Source organism: Hemitrygon akajei, chromosome 10 (genome assembly GCF_048418815.1).
Source record: "Hemitrygon akajei chromosome 10, sHemAka1.3, whole genome shotgun sequence".
NCBI classification, from domain to species: domain Eukaryota; kingdom Metazoa; phylum Chordata; class Chondrichthyes; order Myliobatiformes; family Dasyatidae; genus Hemitrygon; species Hemitrygon akajei.
The window spans coordinates 19,367,658-19,393,698 of record NC_133133.1 but is presented as its reverse complement, the minus strand read 5'-3'; the positions used below and the strand labels follow the sequence as shown (position 1 = coordinate 19,393,698).

At 41.8% G+C, this 26,041-nt stretch overlaps 1 protein-coding gene across 1 annotated transcript in view; it reads left to right on the top strand.

Moving 5' to 3' along the window:
- Positions 1 to 25,104, top strand: part of nkap (NFKB activating protein) — a 35,137-nt gene extending 10,033 nt beyond the window's left edge. Inside the window, exons 3-10 of the mRNA XM_073057862.1 lie at positions 3,947 to 4,027; positions 4,595 to 4,665; positions 11,315 to 11,434; positions 13,347 to 13,389; positions 19,661 to 19,767; positions 20,418 to 20,496; positions 22,086 to 22,235; positions 24,594 to 25,104. Of these exons, the coding sequence (XP_072913963.1) occupies positions 3,947 to 4,027; positions 4,595 to 4,665; positions 11,315 to 11,434; positions 13,347 to 13,389; positions 19,661 to 19,767; positions 20,418 to 20,496; positions 22,086 to 22,235; positions 24,594 to 24,768 (826 nt within the window). The 3' untranslated portion in view covers positions 24,769 to 25,104. The remainder of the gene's footprint in view (positions 1 to 3,946; positions 4,028 to 4,594; positions 4,666 to 11,314; positions 11,435 to 13,346; positions 13,390 to 19,660; positions 19,768 to 20,417; positions 20,497 to 22,085; positions 22,236 to 24,593) is intronic.
- Positions 25,105 to 26,041: the final 937 nt, after the last annotated feature.

Genomic DNA, 26,041 nt, shown 5'->3' with positions numbered 1-26,041 from the left:
CAGTAGCCACTCATGGTTCCAACCCTCGGCTGGCTGTGAATATGTTAATCCAGATCAGTTTTCTTCAGAAACCTATACCATCACATCTTGATGCAAATTTGGAAAGGATTTATTTGAATTAAGTTTCCTCTTTAACAACCAATAAGAGCCTTACTCCCCCAAACTCAATTTTTAAAGATTACTCAAATTGTTATCGTTGTTAATTCATCAAATAAACCATGTTACACATTTTGTTACATTGTTAATTCCCAGAATCCAAAATCAGGAACAAAGTTGTTTATTTAGGGACTTCACATAACCAGATAAATTTCCCTGAAAGTTACGGCTTGGATTGATTTGTCCCTTTCTGCAGTCTCTTGCATTTTTAAGAGCCCTTCCTATATTGGCTCTGTTTCATATATCTCAAAGTCTACTTTGTTCATTCTAGTTCATTCCAGTTTGCTATGCGGTTCGCTTCCTGAGAGCTGTGTGCAAGTCAGAAGTGAACAGTGAATAAGAGAGGATTGCAGAAAATCCCTGTGAGTGGGAAAAGTGGCTGCCAGCCAGCCTTGCTGAGTAAATAGAGTCATAGAGAGGTATAGCACAGAAACAGGCCCTTCAGCCAATCTAGTCCATACTGAAACCATTATAATTGCCTACACCATCAACCTGCACTGGGACCATACCCTTACTCTCCATGTACCTAACCAGACTTCGCTTAAATGGTGAAATCAAGCTCGCATGAACCACTTGTGCTGACAGCTTATTCCATACTCTCATGACCCTTTGAATGAAGAAGTTTACCCTTGTGTTCCCCTTAAACTTATCACCTCACCGAACCCATGGTCTCTGGTTGTAGTCCCACCCAACTTCAGTGGAAAAAGCCTGCTTGCATTTTCCCTCTCTATGCCCCTCATAAATCTGTTCACTGCTCCCATATCTGCTCCGCTCAGCACAGGACATAATTATTGTAGGTTAGGTAGGGTTCAGGAGGGGGTAGTGGGGAGAGAAGGCATGCAGAAATGCCCCATTCCCAGCTGGCTGAAGATCTATGTTGCCCAGAGCAGCCAGCAAATTCATCCCCATCTAGCCCACTGGGCTCCCAAATGCTCATTCATGTATATGGGATGTCCATAAGTTGGGTGCTTGTAACCTCAAGAGGAACTGTATTGTGATACTTTATCCTACTTTGTTAGCTTATCTACAACTTCAACGAAATTGGATACTAACGTTATTTTGTTTCCAAGAGTTCTGAGCGTATTCATGCCTAGTATTCCAATCTTACTGCACTGCGAGGGATTCTGCAGATGCTGGAAATCTTGAGCAACACAAAATTCTGAAGGAATTCAGCATGTCCTGCACCATCTGTGGAGGAGAATAAACGGTCAATGTTTTGGGTGGAAACTCTTCATCAGGGCTGGAAAGGAAGGGGGATGATGCCAGAATAGCTCCCCCCACCACCTTATTCTGCCATCTTCCCCTTTCCTTTCCAGTTGCGATGAATGGTCTCAGCCTAAAACATTGACCGTTTATTCTCCTCCACAGATGGTGCAGGACATGCTGAATTCCTTCCTCTCCATTGGTGGCACCTGACCTGCTGAGTTCCTACAGCATTTTGTATGTGTTGCAATGACAAATAGGATTACTTTGGACTGTTTTCATGGTTAGCACAGACATTGTGGGGGGAAAAGGGCCTATACCAGTATTGTACAATGACCTATATTTGCATATTTAATTACAACAATATATATCTCCAACTGCAAAGCAAGATATTCTGCAGATGCTGGAAATCTTGAATAATACACAATTTGCTGCAGGAACTTAGTAAGTCCGGCAGCTAAGGAGGGGAATAAAGAGTCAATATTTCAGACTGAGTCCCTGCATCGGGACTGGAAAGAAAGGGAGAACAAGACAATATGAAGGTAGGGTGAGAAAGGAGTATGAGCAGGCAGTTGATAGGTGAGACCATGTGAGGGGGAAGGGGCATGAGAAGCTGGGAGGTGTCAGGTGGAAGAGATCAGGGGCTGAAGAAGTAGGAATCTAATAGGAGAGGAGAATTGACCATGGAAGGAAGAGGGACACCAGAGAGTGGTGATGGGCTAGTCAGGAAAAGAGAAGGGAACCAGAATGGAGAATAGAAAGAGAGAAGTAGGCGGGGGAGTAATTAACAAAAGTTAGAATCGATATTGACACCATTAGGTTGGAGCCTACCCAGGCAGAATGAGGGGTTGCTCTTCCAACCTGTGTACAGCCTCACTGTGTACAGTGATCACTTACTTAATTTGTACTCCAATACAATAGAATATGCTTTAGTTTATTAACTAGCCAGAATGATTATATCTGTGCAGATCTTTCTAGAATACCTCTTACAAAAGAAAACTAGTTGGAAAGCTAATTTCTCTTTTCTAAATCAAGTAAATTAAAATGTGACAAGTGAACTCCAGTGTCAAATATGAAAGGAAACAATAGCAAAATTTAAGAGGTATTTAGACATACATGAACAGGCAGGGAATGGAGAGACAGAAATTACATTTAGGCGGATGGGGTAGTTTAAAATGGCACAGACATTGTGGGCTGAGGGGCCTGATCTTGTGCTGGAGTTCTGTTTAATGAAAAAGAAACAAGAATATTGCTGATACAAAGGAGACATTTAAGAGGCTCTTAGATATACACATAGATATAAAAATAATAAAGGTTATGGGCTGCGTAGGAAGGAAGATTAAAAGATTAGTTTCATACGTACACACAGTGAAATGCGCCATTTGCGTCAATGACCAACACAGCCCAAGGATGTGTTGGGGATAGCGTGTAAGTGTCGCCACACTTCCAGTGCCAGAATTGTAACAGACATATCTTTGGAATGTGGGAGAAAGCTGCAGCACCCAGAGGAACCCATACTGTAATGGGAGAATGTACAGACTCCTTACAGGCAGCTGCCGGAAATGTACCTGGGTCACTGGCGCTGTAAAGTGTTACATGAACTGCTCTGCTACCGTGATCATCTAAATAGGCCCACATCATGGGCCAAAAGCCCCATACTGTGCTGTACTGTTCTATGTTCTAATATGTGACTTCCATTTGAATGTTCTAAATAGACCATTTGAATGAGTCTCATCAACTACTCTTTCACACACAGCTTATTCAGGGGACATGCTGCTCTTTTTACTCCCAACTTTAAAGCTTTCTATTTCTCTACTTATATTTTTTCTTTTGTAGTCCTGCTTTTTCTTTGATATCAAGCAACAGGACTGTACCAAACAATGTACTGGGAGTCCTGGATCCTCCCAGCTCGTCTCAAATGTTTTCTTAATTGCCAGGTTTGAATAGAGTAGCATGGCTGGGTAAAATAAAACAGCTTACAAAGCACAAACTCTTCCTCAAGATACTGTAGTGCAACTTGACACAATGTGCAACAAAATTTCAATAATCCACCATCTGATTGTTTGGAAGTCATGAAAATTTAGCACCTGGCTCCGTTAAACACACCAGAGCCTTATTTCCCAGGATCCATTGAAACGTACTGGGCTCCGGAAAAATTATTATCCTGCTGTTTAACACCGCGGAGAGAGTTAATGGAAAGTGTATTAGTGTGTGTGAACTCATCGAAGTCCCAAGCATGTTCGATGAAGAGTGGTACTATATGTACAATTTACCTGGATGATTGGAGATTTTTTGCATGATTTCCTCTGATTACCCATATAACCAGTGCAGTACACTATATATATATATATACACACACACACTATACACTATATGTTATACCCATATAACCATATACACTCTACTTGAAAACAATTCAGGAAGACTTGGCACATTATCTGTGGTAGTTTTCATATTCATCAGTTCTAAGGGTTATGCCTGAATTATAGCTTGATTTATTGGAATAAATGAGTTCAAATTTTTGATATTCATTAGTAACAATTCTAAAAATGTTACCGAATGATTGTTTTGTGAATGTTTCTTTCAGGCGTCTAAAGGAACGAGAAAGAATTGGAGAACTTGGTGCACCAGAAATTTGGGGACTGTCTCCAAAATTCCCCGAGCCAGAGTAAGTCTTTTGCCAACTCAACCAATTTAAATTACCCATGTGCTTATAGTTTGTAGATTGACTGTTCATTTGTCATCTTCATTTTGATGTAGTTAAATTAGTAAACATGACTCTTTACTGAAACCTGAGCAAAAATAGTCAATTCAAAAGTAGTAGAATTCCTCTAATGTTTATTAAGCAATATCCCTGTTCTATTATAAACAAAAAAGATCAATAAATTGCCTAACAGGTAAGGTGAATTCTGTGGCAAAAGAAGCGAGCATTAACATTTCAGGTTAATGGTCTTTCAGAGCCCATTTCTAATGGAAGATAATTGACCAGAAATGGTAACTCTGTTTCTCTCTCCACAGATGCTGCCTGATCATCTGAGTTTTTCTAGCATTTTATGCTTTTGGTTCAGATTTCCAGCAGCTGTGGTACTTTGCTTTTGAATTCTATTTGTATTCATTCTGATAGCTGTATGGAATTTGTGCATTATTTCAGATTCAGAATGTTTAAATTCCCATGTGAATAAATGTGCCTCATGTTAATTGAACTTCTAGCATTGGAACTTTGCATTTGTTTTAGTTCAGATGAGCATACTCCAGTCGAGGGGGAGCAAGGCGAGAAGAGCAGCAGTTCAGATTCCAGTGCAGAAGGTAACTGTTCATAACATTATATTTCCAAGAAATCAGCAGGGTGGCCTTGTGATGGATACTAGAAATTGACAGATAATTCAGAAACTTTCATTTCAGTTGAATCATATCTGGCTCTTGGCAAACTGTTTGCTGACAGTGTTTCTAATGAACAGAAATGTTTCAAAACTAGGATCACAGTGCAGCCTAATTCTTGGTGTTACTTTTCATTTTCCAAGAATATATGTCAGCATGTTTGGATGCATCTGTATAGCTTTACATCCCAGTCCTACAGGAGCAGACACTATCTCAGTTCATGCTGTAAGCTCCAGAGTAACTTTTAACTTCATGCCAATAATTTTTTAAGTACTGATATTTCCAGCTCCTGCTTCTCTTTCTATCAAGCTGTTATACTCCAGATGATACCATGTAGTAGTTACTCTATGTAATTAAGTTGTATCTGCAATGAGCTTGTTTTATATAGTTATTTAAAAGTACGTACCATGTAGCTGGTCAAAAAAACATATTTTGTTGCACTGTATGTGGAAATAAGATGGGAAATAACATGAGAAAACTGCTTTGTGAGTGACAAATACAAGCAATCATAACATTTTTTTTGATAAGTTGAAAATGCTGGACTGACTCAGCAGGTCAAAATGTGACTGTGAGGGGGAAAACAAGTTAATATTAAGCATGAGATTCTACACACACCCACAACCCCCACCCCCCTTTCCCCCCACCCCGTCACACACCCATGCTGGATGATCTCAGCAGGTCAGACAGTGTCTACGGAGGGGAATAAATACTTAAAGTTTCGGGCTAAGACCCTTCATCAGGAGCGAAATGTTGACTGCTTATTCCCTTCCATAGAAAAGGGTTAACGTTTGAGTTTAGTGGTCCTTCATCAGTGCTAAGTATTCTCAGTGGTACTTTTTTCTGAAGATTTCCAGCATCTGTATTTTCTTTTTTTCTGATCTCTTCATCTATCCAAATCAATCAAGGACATGATAACAAACCTTACAATATGTAAAGTTGGCCACTATTATTTTTATAAATAAGACTTTTTTAAGAGAAATTAAATCCATCAAGGTGTCACTGAATTTTGGACATGTCTTTATTAAGTGGATTTTAAATATTATTTGATATTTGTCTGCTTAATTTGTGATATCATAAGAAATTGAAGCAGAATTAGACAATTTGGCCCATTGATCATGGTTGATCCTTTCTACCCCTCCTCAGCCCCACTCCTCCCTTCTTCCTGTAATCTTTGATGTCGTGGCCAATCAAGTAATAGTAACCTTTCTTCATAAGAAATAAGAGCAGGAGTAGGCTATCTGGCCTGTTGAGCCTGCTCCGCCATTCAATAAGATCATGGCTGATCTGGCCATGGACTCGTCTTCACCTATCTGCCTTTTCCCCATAACCCTTAATTCCCCTACTAAGCAAGAATCTATCCAACCTTGTCTTAAATATATTTACTGAGATAGCCTCCACTGCTTCTTTGGGCAGATAATTACACAGATTCATCACTCTGAGAAAAGCAGTTCCTCCTCATCTCCATCCTAAATCTACTCCCCCGAATCTTGAGGCTATGTCCTCTAGCTGTAGTCTCACCTACCAGTGGAAACAACTTTCTTGCCTCTATCTTGTCTATCCCTTTCATAATTTTATATGTTTCTATAAGTTCTCTTCTCATTCTTCTGAATTCCACCCAGTACAATCCCAGGCAACTCAATCTCTCCTCATAGTCTAACCCCCTCATCTCTGGAATCAACCTGGTGAACCTCCTCTGCACCACCGCCAAAGCCAGTATGTCCTTCCTCAAGTAAGGAGACCAGAACTGCACACAGTACTCCAGGTGTGGCCTCACCAGTACCCTGTACAGTTGCAGCATAACCCCCCTGCTCTTAAGTTCAAACCCTCTAGCAATAAAGGCCAACATTCCATTTGCCTTGATAGCCTGCTGCACCTGCAAACTAACCTTTCATGATTCATGCACAAGCACTCCCAAGTCCCTCTGCACAGCAGCATGCTGCAATCTTTTTAACTATTTAAGTAATAATATGCTGTTTCATGGTGGATGACATTGCATTTGCCAGCATTGCGCTACATCTGCCAAACCCTTGCCCGCTCACTTAAATCTATCTATATCTCTCTGAAAACGCTCCACATCTTCTGCACAATTTGCTTTTCCTCTCAATTTAGTATCATCAGCAAACTTAGATACACTACACTTGGTCCCCTCTTCCAGATTGTTAATGTATATCATTAACAGTTGCAGGCCCAGCACCAACCCCTGCAGCACACTGCTCACCACCGGTTGCATCCCAACTCTATAGTTTCTATTAGTTAACCAATCCTCTATCCATGCTAATAGATCACCCCCAACTCTATGCATCCTTATCTTGTGGATAAGTCTTTTATGCGGCACCTTATCAAATGCCTTCTGGAAATCCAAGTAAATAATGTCCATCTGTTCCCCTCTATCCACTGTGCTCATTATATCCTCAAAAAACTCCAGTAAATTTGTCAAACAAGACCTGCCTTTGCTGAATCCATGCTGCATCTGCCTGATGGATCCATTTCTTTCCAGTTGCCTTGCTATTTCTTTTTTAATGATAACTTCAAGCATTTTCTCAACTATAGATGTTAAACTAACTGGCCTATAGTTACCTGCCTTTTGCCTACATCCTTTTGTGAACAGTGGCGTGACATTTGCAGTCATTCAATCCGCTAAGACCTGCCCAGAGGCCAAAGAATTTTCATAAATTATCCCCAAAACCTCCATTACAACTTCTGCCATTTCCTTCAGTGCCCTGGGATGCATTCCATCAGGACCAGGGGACTTGTCTACCTTCAGGCTCACAAGCTTGTTCAGCACTACCTCTTTAGTGATGGCTGTTGTATCGAGGTCCTCACCTCCCTCCACATCCATAACATCTCTTTGGTATGTTAGATGTGTCCTCCGCCATGAAGACCAACACAAAATAGTCATTTCCTCATTACCCAATATCAGTTCCCCCTTCTCGTCCCCCTAGGGAGCTACATTCACTTTAGCCACCCTTTTCCGCTTATCCATTTTTATATTTTATGCTAGTTTATTTTCATAATCTAGCTTCCCTTTCTTTATTGCTCACTTGGCGGTACTTTGTTGCTTTTTAAAGTTTTCCCAATCATCTCGTTTCCCGTTCTTGGCAACTTTGTATGCATGAGCTTTTAGTTTGATGCCTTCTTTTGTTTCCATAGTTATCCACGGCTGGCTCTCCCCACCCATAGCGTCCTTGCTTTTAACTGGAATATACTTTTGTTGAGCACTGTGAAATATCTCTTGGAAAGTCTTCCACTGTTTTTCAACTGTCCTACCTTATAGCCTGTGTTCCTAGTCTATACTAGCCAAATCCTCCCTCATTCCATTGTAGTCTCCATTGTTTATGCATAATACATTGGTTTTAGATCAAACTATTGCACCCTCCATTTGTATGAGAAACTCAATCATATTATGATCACTCTTTCCAAGTGGATCCTTAACCACAAGATCACTAATTTTACCTGTCCCATTGCACAGAACAAGAGCGAAGATAGCACATTCCCTTTGTAGGTTCAGTAACACGCTGTTCAAGAAAGTCATCAAGGAAGCATTCTATGAAGTCCTCCTCAAGACTGCCTCAACCAACTTGCTTTGCCCAATCTATGTGCAAGTTGAAGTCTGATGTTCCGTCCTAACATGCCTCAGATATTTCTGTTTATTGCCTGTGCCACTATGTTATTATGTGGTGGCCGATAGACAACTCCCACCAGTGGTTTTACCCTTTACTTTTCCTAATCTCTACCCAGATGGATTCAGCATTCTGTTCCTTAGATCTTGTATCGTCTCTCACTATCATTCTGACCTCGTCTTTAATTAAGAGCGCTGCCCCACCTCCCTTTCCTTCCTGCCTATCCTTCCATATTACCTGATATCCTTGGATATGTAATTTCCAATCCTCTCCACCCTTCAACCACTTCTCTGTAAAGGCTACTAAATCATACCCCTTTGTACTGATTTGTGCCACAAGTTCACTGACCTTGTTTTGAATACTACGGACATACAAATGAAGTGCCCTTACACTCATTGTGCTTTTAAAATCTTGCAATATTTTACTCTTTGGAACTTGACTTTTCTTCACTCCACTCTTTTCTCTTTTTTTTACCTTTTGCTTTTTCTTTATCTTTATCCACAATTTTCTTGTTTACTTTATCCATATTTCTCCAATCTTTTGCACCCCCCCCCCCACTATCTAGTTTAAAGTCCAATATACGGCCCTAGTTATGCGATTCGCTAGAATCCAGGTACCATCGTGATACTCCGTGAATTGAGATATAACACTTTTGAGTATTGTATTTGCTACCCTTTTTGATTCTGCATCCCTAATGCACTGATAGTCACCCTACTGGTTGCAATTTTGTCCTCTATCATCTGCCTGCCCTTCTTGACAGTCTGACTGCACGCTATCTTTGCTTTTTTAACATCCGTCCTATCCTGAGTCCCTTCACTTGGGTTCCCATCCTCCTGCCGAATTAGTTTTAACCCTCCCCAAAAGCTCTAACAAACCTGCCCATGAGAATATTGGTCCCCCTCAGGTTCAGGTGTAACCCGTCACTTTTGTACAGGTTATACCTCCCCCAGAAGAGACCCCAGTAATCCAAGAACCTGAGGCTTACCTCTTGCACCAGCTTCTCAGTTGCACATTTATCTGCTAAATCATCCTGTTTCTACCCTCACTGGCTCATTGCTCAGGTAGGAATCCAGAAATTACTACCCTGGAGGTCCTGCTTCTCAGCTTTCTGCCTAACTCTCTAAATTCTCTCTTCAGCACCTCTTCACTTTTCCTTCCTCTGACATTGGTACAATAAGTACCAAGACATCTTGCTGCTCCCTCTCCTCCTCCAAAATTGCTGTGGATGCGATCTGAGACATCCCTGACCCTGGCACCTGGGAGGCAACATACCATTTGGGTGTCCCATTCATATCTACAGAATCTCCTGTCTGATCCTCTGACTATTGAGTCCCTTATCACTACTGCTCCCCTTTACCTCCTTCTTTCCCTTCTGCACCACAGACTCATAACCCGGTCTCTGTGGCATTCCCCTGCAGCAGGTTCCAAAATGGTATATTGATTCTTGAGGGGAATGGTTATAGGGGTGCCCTGCACTAACTGCCTATTCACCGTACCCTACCTTCTCCTGACAGTCACCAAGCTACCCACCTCCTGCACCTTAGGGATGACTGCTTCCCTGCAACTCCGATTGATGATCTTCTCTCTCTCTCCCGTACAAGCTGAAGGTCATCCAGCTGCTTCTCCAGATCCCTAACACGTTCTTCAAGGAGATGCAGCTCTGGGTCTCCCAGGACTCCAACATCTAGCAAGAAGAACACACAATGGCCATTTAAACTACACTAAATACCCCTGACACAATAAGAAAAAAGGGAAACTTAGCAAAAACTTACCCAGAGCCAATGCCTCTTCTGAGCAAAAGCCTCGTTTGAGCTACTGCACTCTCTCCTATTCCCAACGATGCCCACTGCAACAATGATCACTCTGCTTGTCCCTTCTATACTCCTCTCTGCACTGCTCCCGTGGCTGACTGGGACGCCGGAATGACACCGAATGCACACAAACTTGTCCTTTTAAACAAGCGCCCACGACTTGCGAGAAACCTCCTCTCTGCATTTCTCCAGCCACTGATTGGGACGCTGGAATGAAACCAAATGCCCGCGAAGCTCTCTTTTTAAACAAGCGCTGCCAACCTGTGACAAATCTCTTCTCTGAGTTGCTCCCCCCTGCTGATTGGGATACCAGAATATCAGTTTGTTAAAATTTCAAACTATCTATAAAAATAGATTTTGCCACGTTCTAGTTTTTCTTGCTAATGTCCCAGCCAAGAAGTATCAACTCCTTGCTAGGATACAGTTCTTTAATTTCTAAAGCAACACACAAAATGCTGGAGGAACTCCGCAGCCCAGACAGCATCTATGGAAAAGGGTAAACAGTCAACGTTTTGGGCCGAGCCCCTTTGTAGGACTGGAAAGGAAGGGGGAGGAAGTCAGAATAGGAAGGTGGCAGGAGGGGAGGAAGGAGTATAGGGTGGCAGGTAATTACTGAAACTGGGAGAGGGGGTGGGGGTGAAGTAAAGAGCTGGGAAGTTGATGGAAGAGATGAGAAATGAAGAAAGGGGACTCTTGATAGGAGAGGACAGAAGACCATGGAAGGAAGGGAAGGTGGGGGGGGGGAAACATGAATGGAGAATTGTAGTTTAATTGAATGTTATTTGTGGCAATGTTAATGGTGAAAGTCCGCTGTATAATCGTAGCTTGGCTGAGCCTGGTTTTGCCCTCCTATTATATCTACATCTAATAGGATAGTGTTTCTGGAGTGGAAACACACTGATTTTACTCCCTAACTTACCAGCAATGATGCTTCTACCACATTCGTGACTAAAATCAATTAATGCAGGACGAGAAATCATATTTTGGTTAATCTACTCACTCAGTAAACCCAATGAGAAATCAGGGAACCCATGTTCATTTTAATCAACATATACCACTATTAAAAAGAATTCATTACTTTTTGTATGGAACAAGGCATATTCAGTATGTGTACATTGGATATAAACCCTCTAATATCTCCTGCAGAGGACAAAAAGAAGAAAAAGAAAAAAAGGAAGAAGAATAAAAAGAAGAAATCAAAAAAGAAAAAGCATAAACATTCTGAAGAAAGTGAATCAGATTCTGACAGCGAAAGCGACCTAACTGGTAAGATATAAACTAGTCCCTCTCATTTACACGCACGCACACATTCACACTCTGCTCTGTGTTCTGGGTGTACAGACGCAAGAAAGAAACAGGAACACAGAAGCAAAAGGAAAGAAACAGGCTACAGAGAGTGAATGGTGTGGGCTGGAGTGTACTTTGCAATTAGTGTACATGGGGTAGAGTTGGTGGTTTGGTGACGTAGAGAGAAGTGACCTCGGCCCATCCATTGACTCTGTGTACCCTTCTCATTGCTTCAGAAGAGCAGCTAAAATAGTCAAGAACCCCTCCCACCCTGGACATTTGCCACTCATTGTCCCACTTCTCTAAATTTTCAAAATCTTCTTGTTATCTATCATGACCGTCTTCCCTATCAGCGATTGTAGAAGGCTTTGCTGAAGTCCATACAGGTAACATCCACTGCCCTACCCTCATCTTCCTTTTAGGTTAGAAAATTCTAGAAAGCTCATTCATCAAGCAGGATTTCACATCCACAAAGCTATGCTGACTCCTCCTTATCAGACTCTGCCTGTTCAAATGTTGATAGATTCTGTCCCTTCCAGTAACTCCATGCCCTTCATGCTTTTGAGTAGAAAAGCGTACAAAAAGTAGTCCATCACAGGTAAAGCCCCCATCTTCAAGGAGTACTGTCGCAGGAAAGTAGCAACCATCATCAAGGACCCCACCAGGGCATGCTCGCTTCTTGCTTTTTGCCATCAGGAAGGAAGTACAGGAGCCTCAGGACCCATACCACTAGGTTCAGGAACAGTTATTACCCCTCAACCATCAGGCTCTTGAACCAGAGGGGTTAACTTCACTCACGCCACACTGATCTTATTCTGCAACCCATGGACTCCCTTTCAAGGACTCTACAACTCATGTTCCTGATATTTATTTGTTTGTTTGCTATAATTTCTTTGGGTTTTTTCTCTCAGTTTGTTGTCTTTAACACTGCTTGTTTGTTTTTATGTGAGATTTTTCTTTGATTCTATTGTGTTTCTTCGTATTTACTGTTAACGCCCACTAGACAATGAATCTCAGGATAGTATATGTGTTATATATGTACTTTGATAATAAATTTACTTTGTCATGCTGTCTGGACTGTAGTTCCTTGGCTTGTCCTTGCTGCCCTTCTTTAAGAACAGAAAAACTAGCCACCTTGAAGATGACCAAAAAGAAATGGATGAGCTTTAACGAGTGTCTCAAGGAAGGTAAGGTAGTGAGGTGAAGAGTTAGAATTTCCAGTCATGGAAGCTGAAGGCATAGCCACTAGTAGTCAAGCAATTAAAGATTAGCAAGAAGCTAGGATTAGAGAAAGAATATCATGACGAAAATTTTAAAATATACTTGTAAGTTGAGGTATAGTTTGGTTGGGATCCTATGTTTCTCAGCTGCTAATGTTTGACTGGGATTTGATCTGAGTTACAATGGCCTTTTGGAAGGTCTCAAATTCACGCTGTCTTTTAAGTCCACCAGATTCAGTGCTATGTAACATGTCATTTTTAAATCAAGTGTGTTTGTGTATGCCACCTTGGCTGGACAGCGGAGCACTTTTAGTAATAGGCAACTGCACTGCTCCAAAGAGCGCTATATGAAGTCATTCTTGTCCTATGCCATTAGGTTCAATAATGAGTCAACCTATAGCCAGGGAAGTGATGCCCCCTTCCTGTTAGACTGTTTGTAGTAACTTATTTTTTATGCTTTCTATTTCTCTTCTAATATTTATATCTGTGCACTTGTAATGCTACTGTGACACTGTTAATTTCCTTTGGGATCAATAAAGTATCTTTCTATCTATCTATTAATAAGAGTAACATCCAAGAGTTCAAAAATTGCAACCAGTGTCCCAAGCTTGCCAGATTACCCAAGTTTTACTGTGTATTAATTACTAAATGTATTTCTTGTATTTTAATAGATAAAGATAAAAAGAAAAAGAAGAAGAAGAAATCCCATAAAAAGTAAGACACTTTGTATCTGGGTCTAGCTTTTATCTGGCTAACCTAATGCAAATTAATATTTTTGACAACCATTTTAATTGTTAGGGAGTCATAGAGCATTACAGCACTGACAGTAGTGCGATCACTCGAGTCAAGTACAATGTTCTCCTAAAGGGTTGTCTATTGGTATGTCCTCGGGTGGCTGTAGAGGCCGATCTGGGATTCGCATACGGTATTCTGTTGCAGTGTGGGCAAGAATAAGTGATGGTGGTGGTTAGTATTTGGGTCTATTGGTGGTTCAGTCTCTCCTTTTGCAGCTGTCGCTTGTTCTCTGCGACACAGCGGAGTTTGCTGTCATGTAACACAGCTCCCTCTTGACCAGACTTCCTCCACGTGAATCTACTGAGTGTAAAAGTTTTCCCAGTTTTTAGATCTGATGTTGAACTTCCTCAGGCTGATGTTGCTGTCACCTTTGAAGTGTTTCATTTGCCCACCAGGGTCTCGATGACCTGTCACTGACTGCATGGATACAAGTCCTTCAGCCCAGTGAGTCCAAGTTGACCATGGTGCCCATGTAGCTTGTCTGAATTTCCTGCATTTGGCTCATATCCCTCCAAGACCTGTCCTTCCATGTGCCTGTCTGAGTGCTTCTTGTACTGTTGGTTCATACTTCCCACAGTGTTCCTCTTCAGTCTGGACAGACTGAAGTCAAAACAGGGAGGGACAAGATCATGGAAGGAACTTAAAACTTGTAAAAACTGATGAAATTGAATCAATGAAAAGTAAGTTTAACTCCAGTTTCTCATTCAGTGTGAATTAGGCTTTAGTTGTAAATCTTTAGAGTTCCAATGCTACATTTTTGGACAGATCAACAATTTGAATTTTTATTTTAATAAGAGCCATGATTTATATACAGTGAATTCTGGTTATCTGGGACACATCAGGACCAGTATATTTTGGCCCAATTAACCAGCTGTCCCAATTATCTGCAGCTTCATGAAAATAGTTAAACATACATTTTTTAAAAAAAGACAAACTTAATAACAAATTATGTATTTAAATGAAATACAGAATAAATCAAAACACTACTATGGTACTATAAAACTGTATTAGTTCTTAATAGTTATCGATGGAGGAATTCACCCAGTGGAGTTAGTAATGACCTGTGCTAGTTGTGGTGATATACCATACTATACGATAGAAGACAGCTTTATAGAGCAGGAGTTGGAGTAGAGGGAGTCAGAGTAGCAGGGCTTTGACTCAACGGGGCTTCAGCGATAACAGGTGGAGATGAGGTAAGTTACTTGTGAAGATAGGAAGTATGTCTGTGATCTGTACTGGGTGTCAGATGTGGGATGTCTGGAAGCTCCCAGCCTCCCAGATGGCCGCATCTGCACCAGGTGCGTTGAGCTGCAGCTCCTTAGGTACTGGGTTAGGGAACTGGAGATGCAGCTCGATGACCTTCATCTGGTCAGGGAAAGTGAGGAGGCGATAGGGAAAAGCTATAGGCAAGTAGGGCCTCGGGAGACAGGTAAGTAGGTAACAGTCAGGAGAGGGACAGGCAAGTGTCAGATATTAGAGAGAAGCCCTGCATCTGTCCCCCTTAACAATAAGTACTCCTGTTTGAATACTTTTGGGGGGGGGGGGGAGCCTACCAGGGGGAAGCATCAGTGGCACTGCCTCCTGCACAGAGTCTGGCCCTGTGGCTCAGAAGTGTTGGGAAAGGAAGAGGGTGGTAGCAGTGATGGGGGGCTCTATAGTTAGGGGTCAGACAGGCGATTCTGTGGATGCAGGAAAGAAACACAGATGGTAGTTTGCCTCCCAGATGCCAGGGTCCAGGATGTGTCTGATTGCGTCCATGATATCCTGAAGTGGGAAGGTGAACAGCCATAGGTCGTGGTACATATTGGTACCAACAACATAGGTAGGAAAAGGGAGGAAGTCCTGAAAGCAGATTACAGGGAGTTACAAAAGAAGCTGAGAAGCAGGACCTCAAAGGTAATAATCTTGGGATTATTACCTGTGCCACGCGACAGTGAGTATAGGAATAGAATGAGGTGGAGGATAAATGCGTGGTTGAGGGATTGGAGCAGGGGGCAGTGATTCAGATTTCTGGATCATTGGGACCTCTTTTGGGGCAGGCGTGACCTGTACAAAAAGGATGGGTTGCACTTGAATCTGAGGGAGATCAATACCCTGTCAGGGAGGTTTCCCAAGGCTATTGGGAAGAGTTTAAACTAGAATTGCTGGGGGGTGGGAGCTGAACTTAAGAGATGGAGAAAGGGACAGTTGGCTCACAAATCAAGAAAGTTTATAGACAGTGTGAGAGGGAGGACAAGCAGGTGATAGAGAAGGGATACGCTCAGACTGATGGTTTTGAGATGTCTATTTTAATGCAAGAAGTATCATGAACAAAGTGGATGAGCTTAGAGCATGGATCAGTACTTGGAGCTATGATATTGTGGCCATTACAGAGACTTGGATGGCTCAAGGGCAGGAATGGTTACTTAAGTGCCAGGCTTTAGATGTTTCAGAGAGGACAGGGAGGGAGGCAAAAGAGGTGGGGGCATGGCTCTGCTGATCAGGGATAGTGTCACGGCTGCAGAAAAGGAGGAAGTCATGGAGAAGTTGTCTACTGAGTCTCAGTGGGTGGAAGTTAGGAACAGGAAGGGGTCAATAACTCTACTGGGTGTTTTTTATAGACCACCCAATAGTAACAGGGACATTGAGGAGCAGATAGGGAGACAGATTCCAGAAAGGTGTAATAATAACAGCGTTGTCGTGGTGGGAGATTTTAATTTCCCAAATATTGATTGGCATCTCCCTAGAGCAGGGGGTTTAGATGGGGTGGAGTTTGTTAGGTGTGTTCAGGAATATTTTGTGACACAATATGTAGATAAGCCTACAAGGGAGGCTGTACTTGATCTGGTATTGGGAAATGAACCTTGTCAGGTCTCAGTGGGGAGAGCGTTTTGGAGATAGATAGTGATCACTATCACCTTTACCATAACTTTGGAGTGGGATAGGAACAGACAAGTTAGGAAAGCATTTAATTGGAGTAAGGGGAAATATGAAGCTATCAGGCAGGAACTTGGAGGCATAAACTGGAAATAGATGTTCTCAGGGAAATGTACGGCAGAAATTTGGCAAATGTTCAGGGGATATTTGCGTAGTGTTCTTCATAGGTACATTCCAATGAGACAGGGAAAGGATGGTAGGGTACAGGAACCATAGTGTACAAAATCTGTTGAAAATTTCATCAAGAATAAAAGAAAAGCTTACAAAATGTTCAAAAAACTAGGTAATGGTAGAGATCTAGAAGATTATAAGGCTAGCAGGAAGGAGCTTAAGTTCCACTCTTTTCTATAAGTGTATACCTCAGATAAATACTTCGTGGAGATTTGTGATATATATGATTATATGATATATATGTACAATGTCTGAAATACATCTTATTGGAAATGTTTGTTTGATGAACTTCAATAAAAAAAATAAATTGCAATAAAAAAACAATGGCCTCAGAAGGGGCCATGAGAAGGCCTTGGTGAACAGGATTAAGGAAAACCCCAAGGCATTCTACAAGTATGTGAAGAGCAAGAGGATAAGATGTGAGAGAATAGGACCAATCAAGTGTAACAGTGGAAAAGTGTATATGGAACTGGAGGAGATAGTGGAGGTATTTAATGAATACTTTGCTTCAGTATTCACTACAGAAAAGGAACTTGGCGATTGTAGGGATAATTTACAGCGAACTGAAAAGCTTGAGCATATAGACTTTAAGAAAAGGGATGTGCTGGAGCTTTTGGAAAGCATCAAGTTAGATAAGTCACCAGGCCTGGATGACTACCGTGGGAGGCGAGGGAGGAGATCGCTGAGCCTCTGGCAATGATCTTTGCATCATCAAAGGTTCCGGAGGATTGGAGGGTTGCAGATGTTGTTCCCTTGTTCAAGAAAGGGAGTATATAGCCCAGGAAATTATAGACCAGTGAGTCTTACTTCAGTGGTTGGTAAGTTGATGGAGAAGTTCCTGAGAGGCAGGATTTATGCCTCTCCAGGTGTTCATAATATGATTAGGAATAGTCAGCATGGCTTTGTCAAAGGCGGGTCATACCTTACGAGCCTGATTGAATTTTTTGAGGATGTGACTAAACACATTGATGAATGTAGAGCAGTAGATGTAGTGTATGTGGATTTCAGCAAGGCATTTGAGAAGGTGCCCCATGCAAGGCTTATTGAAAAATTAAGGAGACATGGGATCCAAGGGGACCTTGCTTTGTGGATCCAGAATTGGCTTGCCCACAGAAGGCAAAGAGTAGATGTGGACGGGTCATATTCTGCTGTGTCTCGGGGATCTGTTCTGGGACCCTTGCTCTTCGTGATTTTTTAATAAATGACCTGGATGAGGAAGTGGAGGGATGGGTTAGTAAATTTGCTGATGACACAAAGGTTAGAGGTGTTGTGGATAGTGTGGAGGGCTGTCAGAGGTTACAGCGGGACATTGATAGGATGCAAAACTGGGCTGAGAAGTGGCAGATGAAGTTCAACCCAGGTAAGTGAGGTGGTTCATTTTGGCAGGTTAAGTAGGATGGCAGAATATAGTATTAATGGTAAAACTCTTGGCAGTGTGGAGGATCAGAGGGATCTTGGAGTCTGAGTCCATAGGACTCTCAAAGCTGCTGCACAGGTTGACTCTGTGGTTAAGAAGGCATACGGTGCATTGGCCTTCATCAGTCGTTGGATTGAGTTCAAGAGGCGAGAGGTAATGTTACAGCTATATAGGACCCTGGTCAGACCCTACTTGGTATACTGTGCTCAGTTCGGTCACCTCACTACAGGAAGGATGTGGAAACCATAGAAAGGGTGCAGAGGAGATTTACAAGGATGTTGACTGGATTGGGGAGCATGCCTTACGAGAATAGGTTGAGTAAACTTGGCCTTTTCTGCTTCAAGCAACGGAGGATGAGAGGTGACTTGATAGAGGTGTATAAGATGATGAGAGGCTTTTTCCCAGCGCTAAAATAGCAAACACAAGAAGGCACAGTTTTAAGGTGCTTGGGAGTAGTTACAGAGGGGATGTCGGGGATAAATTTTTTACGCAGAGTGGTGAGTGTGTGGAATGGGCTGCCAGCAGCTGTGGTGGAGGCGGATACAATAGGGTCTTTTAAGAGACTCCTGGATTGGTACATGGAGCTTAGAAAAATAGAGGGCTGTGGGTAACCCTAAGTAATTTCTAAAATAAGTACATGTTTGGCACAGCATTATGGGCCAAAGGAGCTGTATTGTGTTGTAGGTTTTGTATTATATAGGAGCATAATTAGGCCATTTGGCCCATCAAGCTTGTTCCGCCATTTCATCATGGCTGATCCGTTTATCCTCTCAGCCCCAGTCTCCTGCCTTCTCCCTGTATCCCTTCATGCCCTGACCCATCAAGAATATCAACCCCTGCCTTAAATATACATAAAGATTTGGCTTCACAGTTACCTGTGGCAACAAATTCCACAGATTCACCACGCTCTGTCTGATATTTCTACAAGCTAAATGATACAGCCATTTTATATGTTAAGCACACCTAAAAGCAACCTCACCTGCTGTAATGAGTTTTGTGCAACTTGGGCTACATATCACAAAGAAATAGTGGTCCATATACTTTAGATTCTGCAGATACTGGAAATCCTGAGGAACACGTACAAAATGCTGGAGGAACTCCGCAGGTCAGACAGCATCTCTGGAGGGGAGCAAACTATCGATGTTTCAGGAACTGAGAGGAAGGGGAAAGAGTGGTCCAATTAGTTTGGTTTGAGGTCAGGGTTAAGGTTGGTTTCTCTAATTGCAGAATAAAAATAAGGAATTTATTCCCATTCCCAGTTCTGATTCATTCTCTGGCATTTTTTTTTTCAATTTTTAGATTAGTTTCATTTGGGGAAAGGTAAAGTAACTTGTCGTAATTTCAAATGATAGAATAGGATTCACAAAGAAATCCTTTGTCCTGATCAGGTGTGTGCTCTTGACAAGCAGAGTGCACATTGGTGAAAGCATTGCTATAAATTCAGTAGTTCAACATTTGCCTTTCATTAATTAACCCATTACAGAAAGAGAAATGCTTGTAACAAAACTTTTGGATGCAAGATGCACAATATCACTTCTCCCTCCTCCCTCTCTACCTCTCTGCTTTTTTGGTCCTTTCCCCACTTCCACTCTGCTCCTTCCCAAAAAGCCTTGATAGCAGCGAATTAATAATGGAGAGAAAAATACAGTATCTTAAGAAAGCAAATGTTTGTGTTTAATTTAATAGAAAGAAACCAAAGAAAGCAAAAAAGAACAAGAAAAAAGTATCTGAATCGAGTAGTGACGAATCTGACGAAGAAAGCGCACATGAAGCTATCTGGGTAGAAAAAACACGTAAGTATGTACAGACAACCATCATGTTACGGCAGTTTGACAAGCAGAAATTTGCCCTTGCAGTGTTCACAGAACACAGCTGAAGCTTCTGGTACAGGTTGAAAGTTCACTCTTATGAAATTAGGGGAAAAAAAAAAGTAAATGTGGAAATTTTTCACTTTATTTTTGTGAACACAGGTATAGGTGATATTTCTTAATGTTATGCAAAATTGCAAGAGGGACATTTTCAAGGAATGCAAACACTCCCTCCCTACCCTGTAATGCAGGAGTCCTTATTTGGATATATTTGCAATCAGAATCCATAATTTTTCCACAAAACTTTGAGTTGAGTCATATTTATAGGGGCTGGCCTACATAAAATATAATGGATGGAGGGACCTTCACCAGAAATTGATTTAAATCAGACTCCAAGTTTAGAGGAGCTACAAATGCAGATAATGGAATGGTTTATCTAATATTATTACTCTCATCGCTGTAGTGTGGCTAACAAAACATAAGGTGCTGTTTATAGAGCTTGCATTAAACTTCATTAGAATGGCATAGGAGGACAAGGTCGGAGGGTGAGCTACGCAGAAAATTAATGAGATTTTCTCAATTTCAGTCTACTTGTTTAACTAATTAATACCTTGGTGAACATTTTCCTTTTGAAGGTGCACATGAGGAGGACATCTTGTATGGACCTGAAGCTCCAAAGCAACACTCCGCCCAAGATGATGACAAGCCGCTGAAGTAAGTGATTGCATTTTCTTTTTAAGTAGATGATCATATTTTCTACACTTCTAAATTGAATCAACTTTTTAATACATATGCAACAGATACAAACTGCCAGAAAAACTCAGTAGGTGAGGCAGCATTTATGGAGGGAATTGAAAAGTCGAGTTTTCAGGCTAAGACCGTTCATCAGAACTGGAAAGAAAGGGTGCAGAAGCCAGAATAAGAAGGGGGGGGATGGAAGGAGCACAAACTGGCAGGTGAAAGATGTGACCAGGAGAGGGAGAAGGTAGTCCCTGTTTTAACACAAATGATTTGTAACTGGATACTGTCACAGAGACTGGAGACTTTAGTAGTAGATGGTATCCGTCTGTCTAGAAGGACAATGGGTGCTGATCATGATCACAAGCCTGGGCAGAAGGTATGGAGATCTTGAGATGCCCAGTCATCAGGATTCCCCTCTCTGCCTCACTAGTGTAGTCCAAAGGAAAGCTTATGAAGCAATACGTTTGGCACCAGCTTGGCTGCAGGAGCTGCCGGAGGGATGTTCAATGGTGTCCAGCCGCCTTAGGGGCTCCACTTCGGATTTGCTGTCTGGGTTTACTCCCATAGGCCTCACCTCTCCCAAGGCTGCCAACAAGGCAGTGGGGCTATTTACCCATAGCTGGGGAACTAGGGTGTGTGCACACACGAGTGGGCCTCTCTGTTACGTGTGTGGGAGCCAGACCTCCTGCCTGTCCTCTTTAGTTCAGCCTGAGTCTGAAAGGAGTTTGGTTTCCGTGTGTCGCCAGCGAGGAGGCGCCACATAAATCTTACTGTTGGAGAGGCTCTGTACTGGAGGAAGAGATTTACACATTTGGGCTCCTTTTTGCAAGACTGCTAGCCAGCGGTGGAAGCTGAAAGTGAGAGCGACAAGCACTACCCACTACACTACCACACTAGTTGTGTCAAAGCAGCTGTTTTGACGCCTCAAGAGACTGTACATACAGCAATTTGGAGCAAAAAAAGCAAATGGTGGAGAACTTAGCAGATCCTGAAGGATCTTGACCTGAATTGTCAACAGTCCATTTCAATGAGGTCTGCTGCCTGGCTTCCAGCAGTTCATTTTCTTTTATTTTAAAATACTGACCTTGTTCAGAGGTTGGTTTTTACGGACGTGGGTTCATGGGGTATTGGTAGAGGCAGATACATTTAAGAGACTCTTAGCTAGGCACATGGATGAAAGAAAAAGTGAAGGGCTACGTAAGAAGGAAATGTGAGCCGGTGGCATAGTGGCAGCTGCAATGGACTTCAGGGTGAATGGTCTCGGGTTTGAACCCAGCCAGCTCTTTGCATGCTTTCCATCCAGGCTGGGTTGAGTGTCGAGCTAGCAATTCAACCTCATCAAAATACAAACCAAAATGCTAAAGGAACGGCAAGATTGTCGCCCAGTGTGCCACAAGGCACGAAAAGGAACATCAAACAAAATGTAGGAAGGAAGGGTTAGATATTGAAGTAGGTTAAAAGGTTAACACAACATTGTAGGCTGGGGGGCCTGTACTGTGCTGTAAGGCTCTATGAAGAATTAAAGTTCATTACTCATGCACTTAACCATCTCTGACTTCTAGTTACGGTCACGCTCTGCTTCCTGGTGAAGGGGCTGCCATGGCTGAGTACGTGAAGGCTGGGAAGCGTATTCCACGAAGAGGTGAAATTGGTCTGACAAGTGAGCAGATTGCTTCCTTTGAACATTCTGGTTACGTAATGAGTGGAAGCAGGTAAGAAGCTTTTCCTAACAGTGCACTTCAAGTTTTAAATTCTGTTTTAAGTTTTAATTTATGTTCTGTAGAATTTATAAACTTGGTGAAAGGAAGAAGGGAAAATATCTATGACATAGCTTCTCCGAGGATTATCACTTTGTGTGGAGAGGCCTGTGAGTTCCTGAGATCCCAAGAGCAAAGCCGTCTGAAGCTTAGCTCCTGGTAGCGTCACCCACTGCGGTAGGATCAAGTGGGAGGGTCCAAGCAAGCCCTCAATCACAGCGGCAGTGAAGGTGGCGGAAGGCTGCAGCAGTGAAGGTGGCGGAAGGCTGCAGCAGTGAAGGGCACCCAGTCATCTTGGATGCCATTCCGCTGGATCCTGACCCCAACCTGTCAAAGACTGTGTAGGTAGCTACCCGTGTATCAGCCTCCCCACGTGAAATAAAGTTATGCACATGCATTCTCCATTAAGGGAACAAACCCTTGGAAGGATATTATGCTTGACTCGGGTGATGGCACTACTACTACTATTATATAGTTGTAGGATTTTGTATTTTCACTTGGGGAAAAAAATGGACTAAACTCTTCTTGAGGGTATATCAAATGAGGGTCAGCTGCTCAGTGGCATTTTGATGTAGGAAATTGATGAATTCAGTGTAAAATATTTTTAAGGCCTTATTGAGGTGCAAGTTCTTCTGCAACAAGGAGATCAGTCTAAAGGGGTTTGTGTGTGGAATCAAAGAGCAACTAAGGTAGTAAATGAAAGCCAGTGATACAGCCGGTTAAGGAAGGATCACCTTTGTCAACTAAATTAGCTGCCGAATCTGTCTTGGATCTAAAGGTGTTAGAAAGGCAACTCTAGTTTCCCTTGGAGTTTCTGCTTCAGGAGGTGGAGTTGTTGCAGGGTTCTTGATTGTAATTCTCCAAGAAATCTGCATCTGTATGTGGAGATTGAGATAAGGGTTGGATTGGTTGTATTGCCCATTTAAAGATTTGCTTTTATTTGTCACGCGTACTTTGAAACATACAATGAAATGTGGTGTTTGCACCAATGAGCAACACAGTCTGAGATGTGCTGGGGCACCCCGCAGGTGTCGCCACACTTCCAGAACGAACGTAGCATGCCCACAACTCACTAAACCTATCTTCCACACCTTTGGAATGTGGGAGGAAGCTGGATCAATTAGGAGAAACCCACGCAGTCACAGGGAGAGAGTACAAATTCCTTACAGACAGCGGTGGAATTGAACACTATTTTATCAATTGCTGGTGCTTTTACAGCATTACACTACCGTGCTGTCTGTTGTAGAATTTCTGCTTCAGACCACTACTGCAAATGCTGGAGGAGATGGGAACACTTTTCCGCCTGGGAAACTGCACCACAGTAGACATGTCAAGGAAGGAATTGCAGAATAGAATTTTTTTTTTTTAAGTTTAGGTATTTACTTTTCTCATCAGTTATTAAACCCCTTGTCAAGAGCTTTCCACTGAATTTCATTTAAATTGGCTTATTGATCTCTACCAGTACCCCATCCTGCCAAATACCTGCTCCTCAACTTTGCATTTGTTAGAACTATTGGAATCTTTGTTTAAAATGTTGCACGTTTAGATGCCCTCCATTAATATCATTAGCTTCTCAATTTCTTGCATTACAATATGTGTGCAAATTATGTACAAAGTTATGAAAGTGATGACCAGCTTTGGAGCCTGGATGATGGATTTGGATAGAGAAATAGGGCTACACTAAGTCTTTGTTTTAAAATTCTATTCAGAGATGCAGCTTGGTAACAGGCCCTTCTGGCCCAATGAGCCCATGCTGCCCAATTACACCCATGTGACTAACTAACCCACTAAGCCGTATGTCTTTGGAATGTGGGAGGAAACCAGAGCACCCAGAGGAAAGCCACACAGTCACAGGGAGAGCGCATGAACTCCTTACTGACAGCGGTGGGAATTGAACCTATCGCTGACGCTGTAATAGCATTATACTACTGTACTGTGCTACCTCAAAAACTCTGGGTGGGCTTGTTATCTGATTTTGTTCATGATATTATCTAAAACAGACACAATTAGAGCTCCTGCTTGCATAAAGCATGTAAGGCTCTAAATTGTAAAGTTTGCCACTAATTTTATTGGTTAATTTGTAAAGTGCCTGTTTAATAAAACTGAGTTGTAAAATAACAGATGAATGACTGGATCTTAAACATAAAGTAGAAATGTAAGAATTTTAAGCAAATGTTAAGTTTTCATTGACCATTTTGCTTCTGACATGCATCCAGTTATGATAGGATATTAGTCATGATTTTATTCTTTATCAATGTGTGAATAATTGTGACATTTATCCTCTGACTTGAGTTTTGCCTGTTTTGTGTTCAGACATCGCCGAATGGAGGCTGTGCGTCTCCGTAAAGAGAACCAGATTTACAGTGCAGATGAAAAGAGAGCCCTAGCTTCGTTTAACAAAGAGGAACGGCTAAAGAGGGAGAACAAGATCCTTTCTGGTTTCAGGGAGATGGTACAAAGAAAGACCAAGGGCAAGGAGGAGAAATAGAGATCAAATTTTTTAAACAGCTTCTATTTAAAACCTGGGAATGTGCAGCAGCAGGTCAATCACCTGATTGAGTTTTGTTTTTTTGATAGGTGATTGCAATGCTGGTCATTTTCAGATTTTTTACCTTCATTTTCAGCATTTAAAATGTTTTTGATCAAAACCTTAATATAATCTGGATATATTATAAGCTTGTTTTACTGTAGCTGGTTCAAATTGAATGTTAATATTGTAAACTTGAAACCTTAAATTTCCTATCACCTTTCTAGTTTTGTATAAAACAATTTAACTTAGTGCTACCTTGATGTAAAGTTATGATATTAAAATGTTTAATATAGATTGGTATGTGATGGATACTTTTTTGTATTGTACTCTTCATTAGTCAGGTGAAGAAAATATCCTTCACAAACATTTGCACTAGCACAGAGACCCCAGCAACTTTGGAGTAATTTACAACAAATGGTTGATATATAACATCCTGATTGTGATATCCATGATTAACATATACTGTTTAATTAAACATATGGTAAGATTAATCTTTAATTAACTGGAAGGCAGTACAGACCTAGGTAGGTTTAGGGCACGACAACACAGAAACAGGCCCTTTGGCCCATTAAGTCTGTTCCAAACTGCTCATCTGTCTGGTCCCATCAACCTGCACCTGGACTATTGCCCTCCATGTCCCTCCCATCCATGTACATTCTAAATGTTGAAATCAAACCTGCATCCACCACCCTGAGTGAGGATGTTCCTCCTCAGTTTCACCTTAAATATTTCATCTTTCACCCTTAACCTATGACCTTTGGTTCTAGTTTCACCCAATCTTTGTGGAGAAAGCCTCCTTGCATTTACTCTATCTATAACCCTCAATCTGTACACCTCTATCATATCTCCCCTAGGGAATCAAGTCCTAACCTATTCAACCTTTCCCTATAACTCTGTTCAAGTCCTGGCAACATCCTTGTAAATTTTCTCTGCACTTTTAAAATCATACTGATATCTTTCCTGTAGGTACGTGACACATTACTCCAAATTTGGTCTCAGCAACATTTTAAACAACTTCAACATAACATCCCAACTCCTCTACTCGTACTTTAATGTATGAAGGCCAATGTGCCAAAAGCTCTCTGTGACACCAGTGATGAAGATTGATTTTGCCATGCTATTAATATGACCAAAGATAGCATTTGATGTTTAGAACGTACAACAGAATTACTTGCTGTTACTTGATCAATGATTCAAACAAGTGTCTAAAGTGAACACTTCATAAACTGAT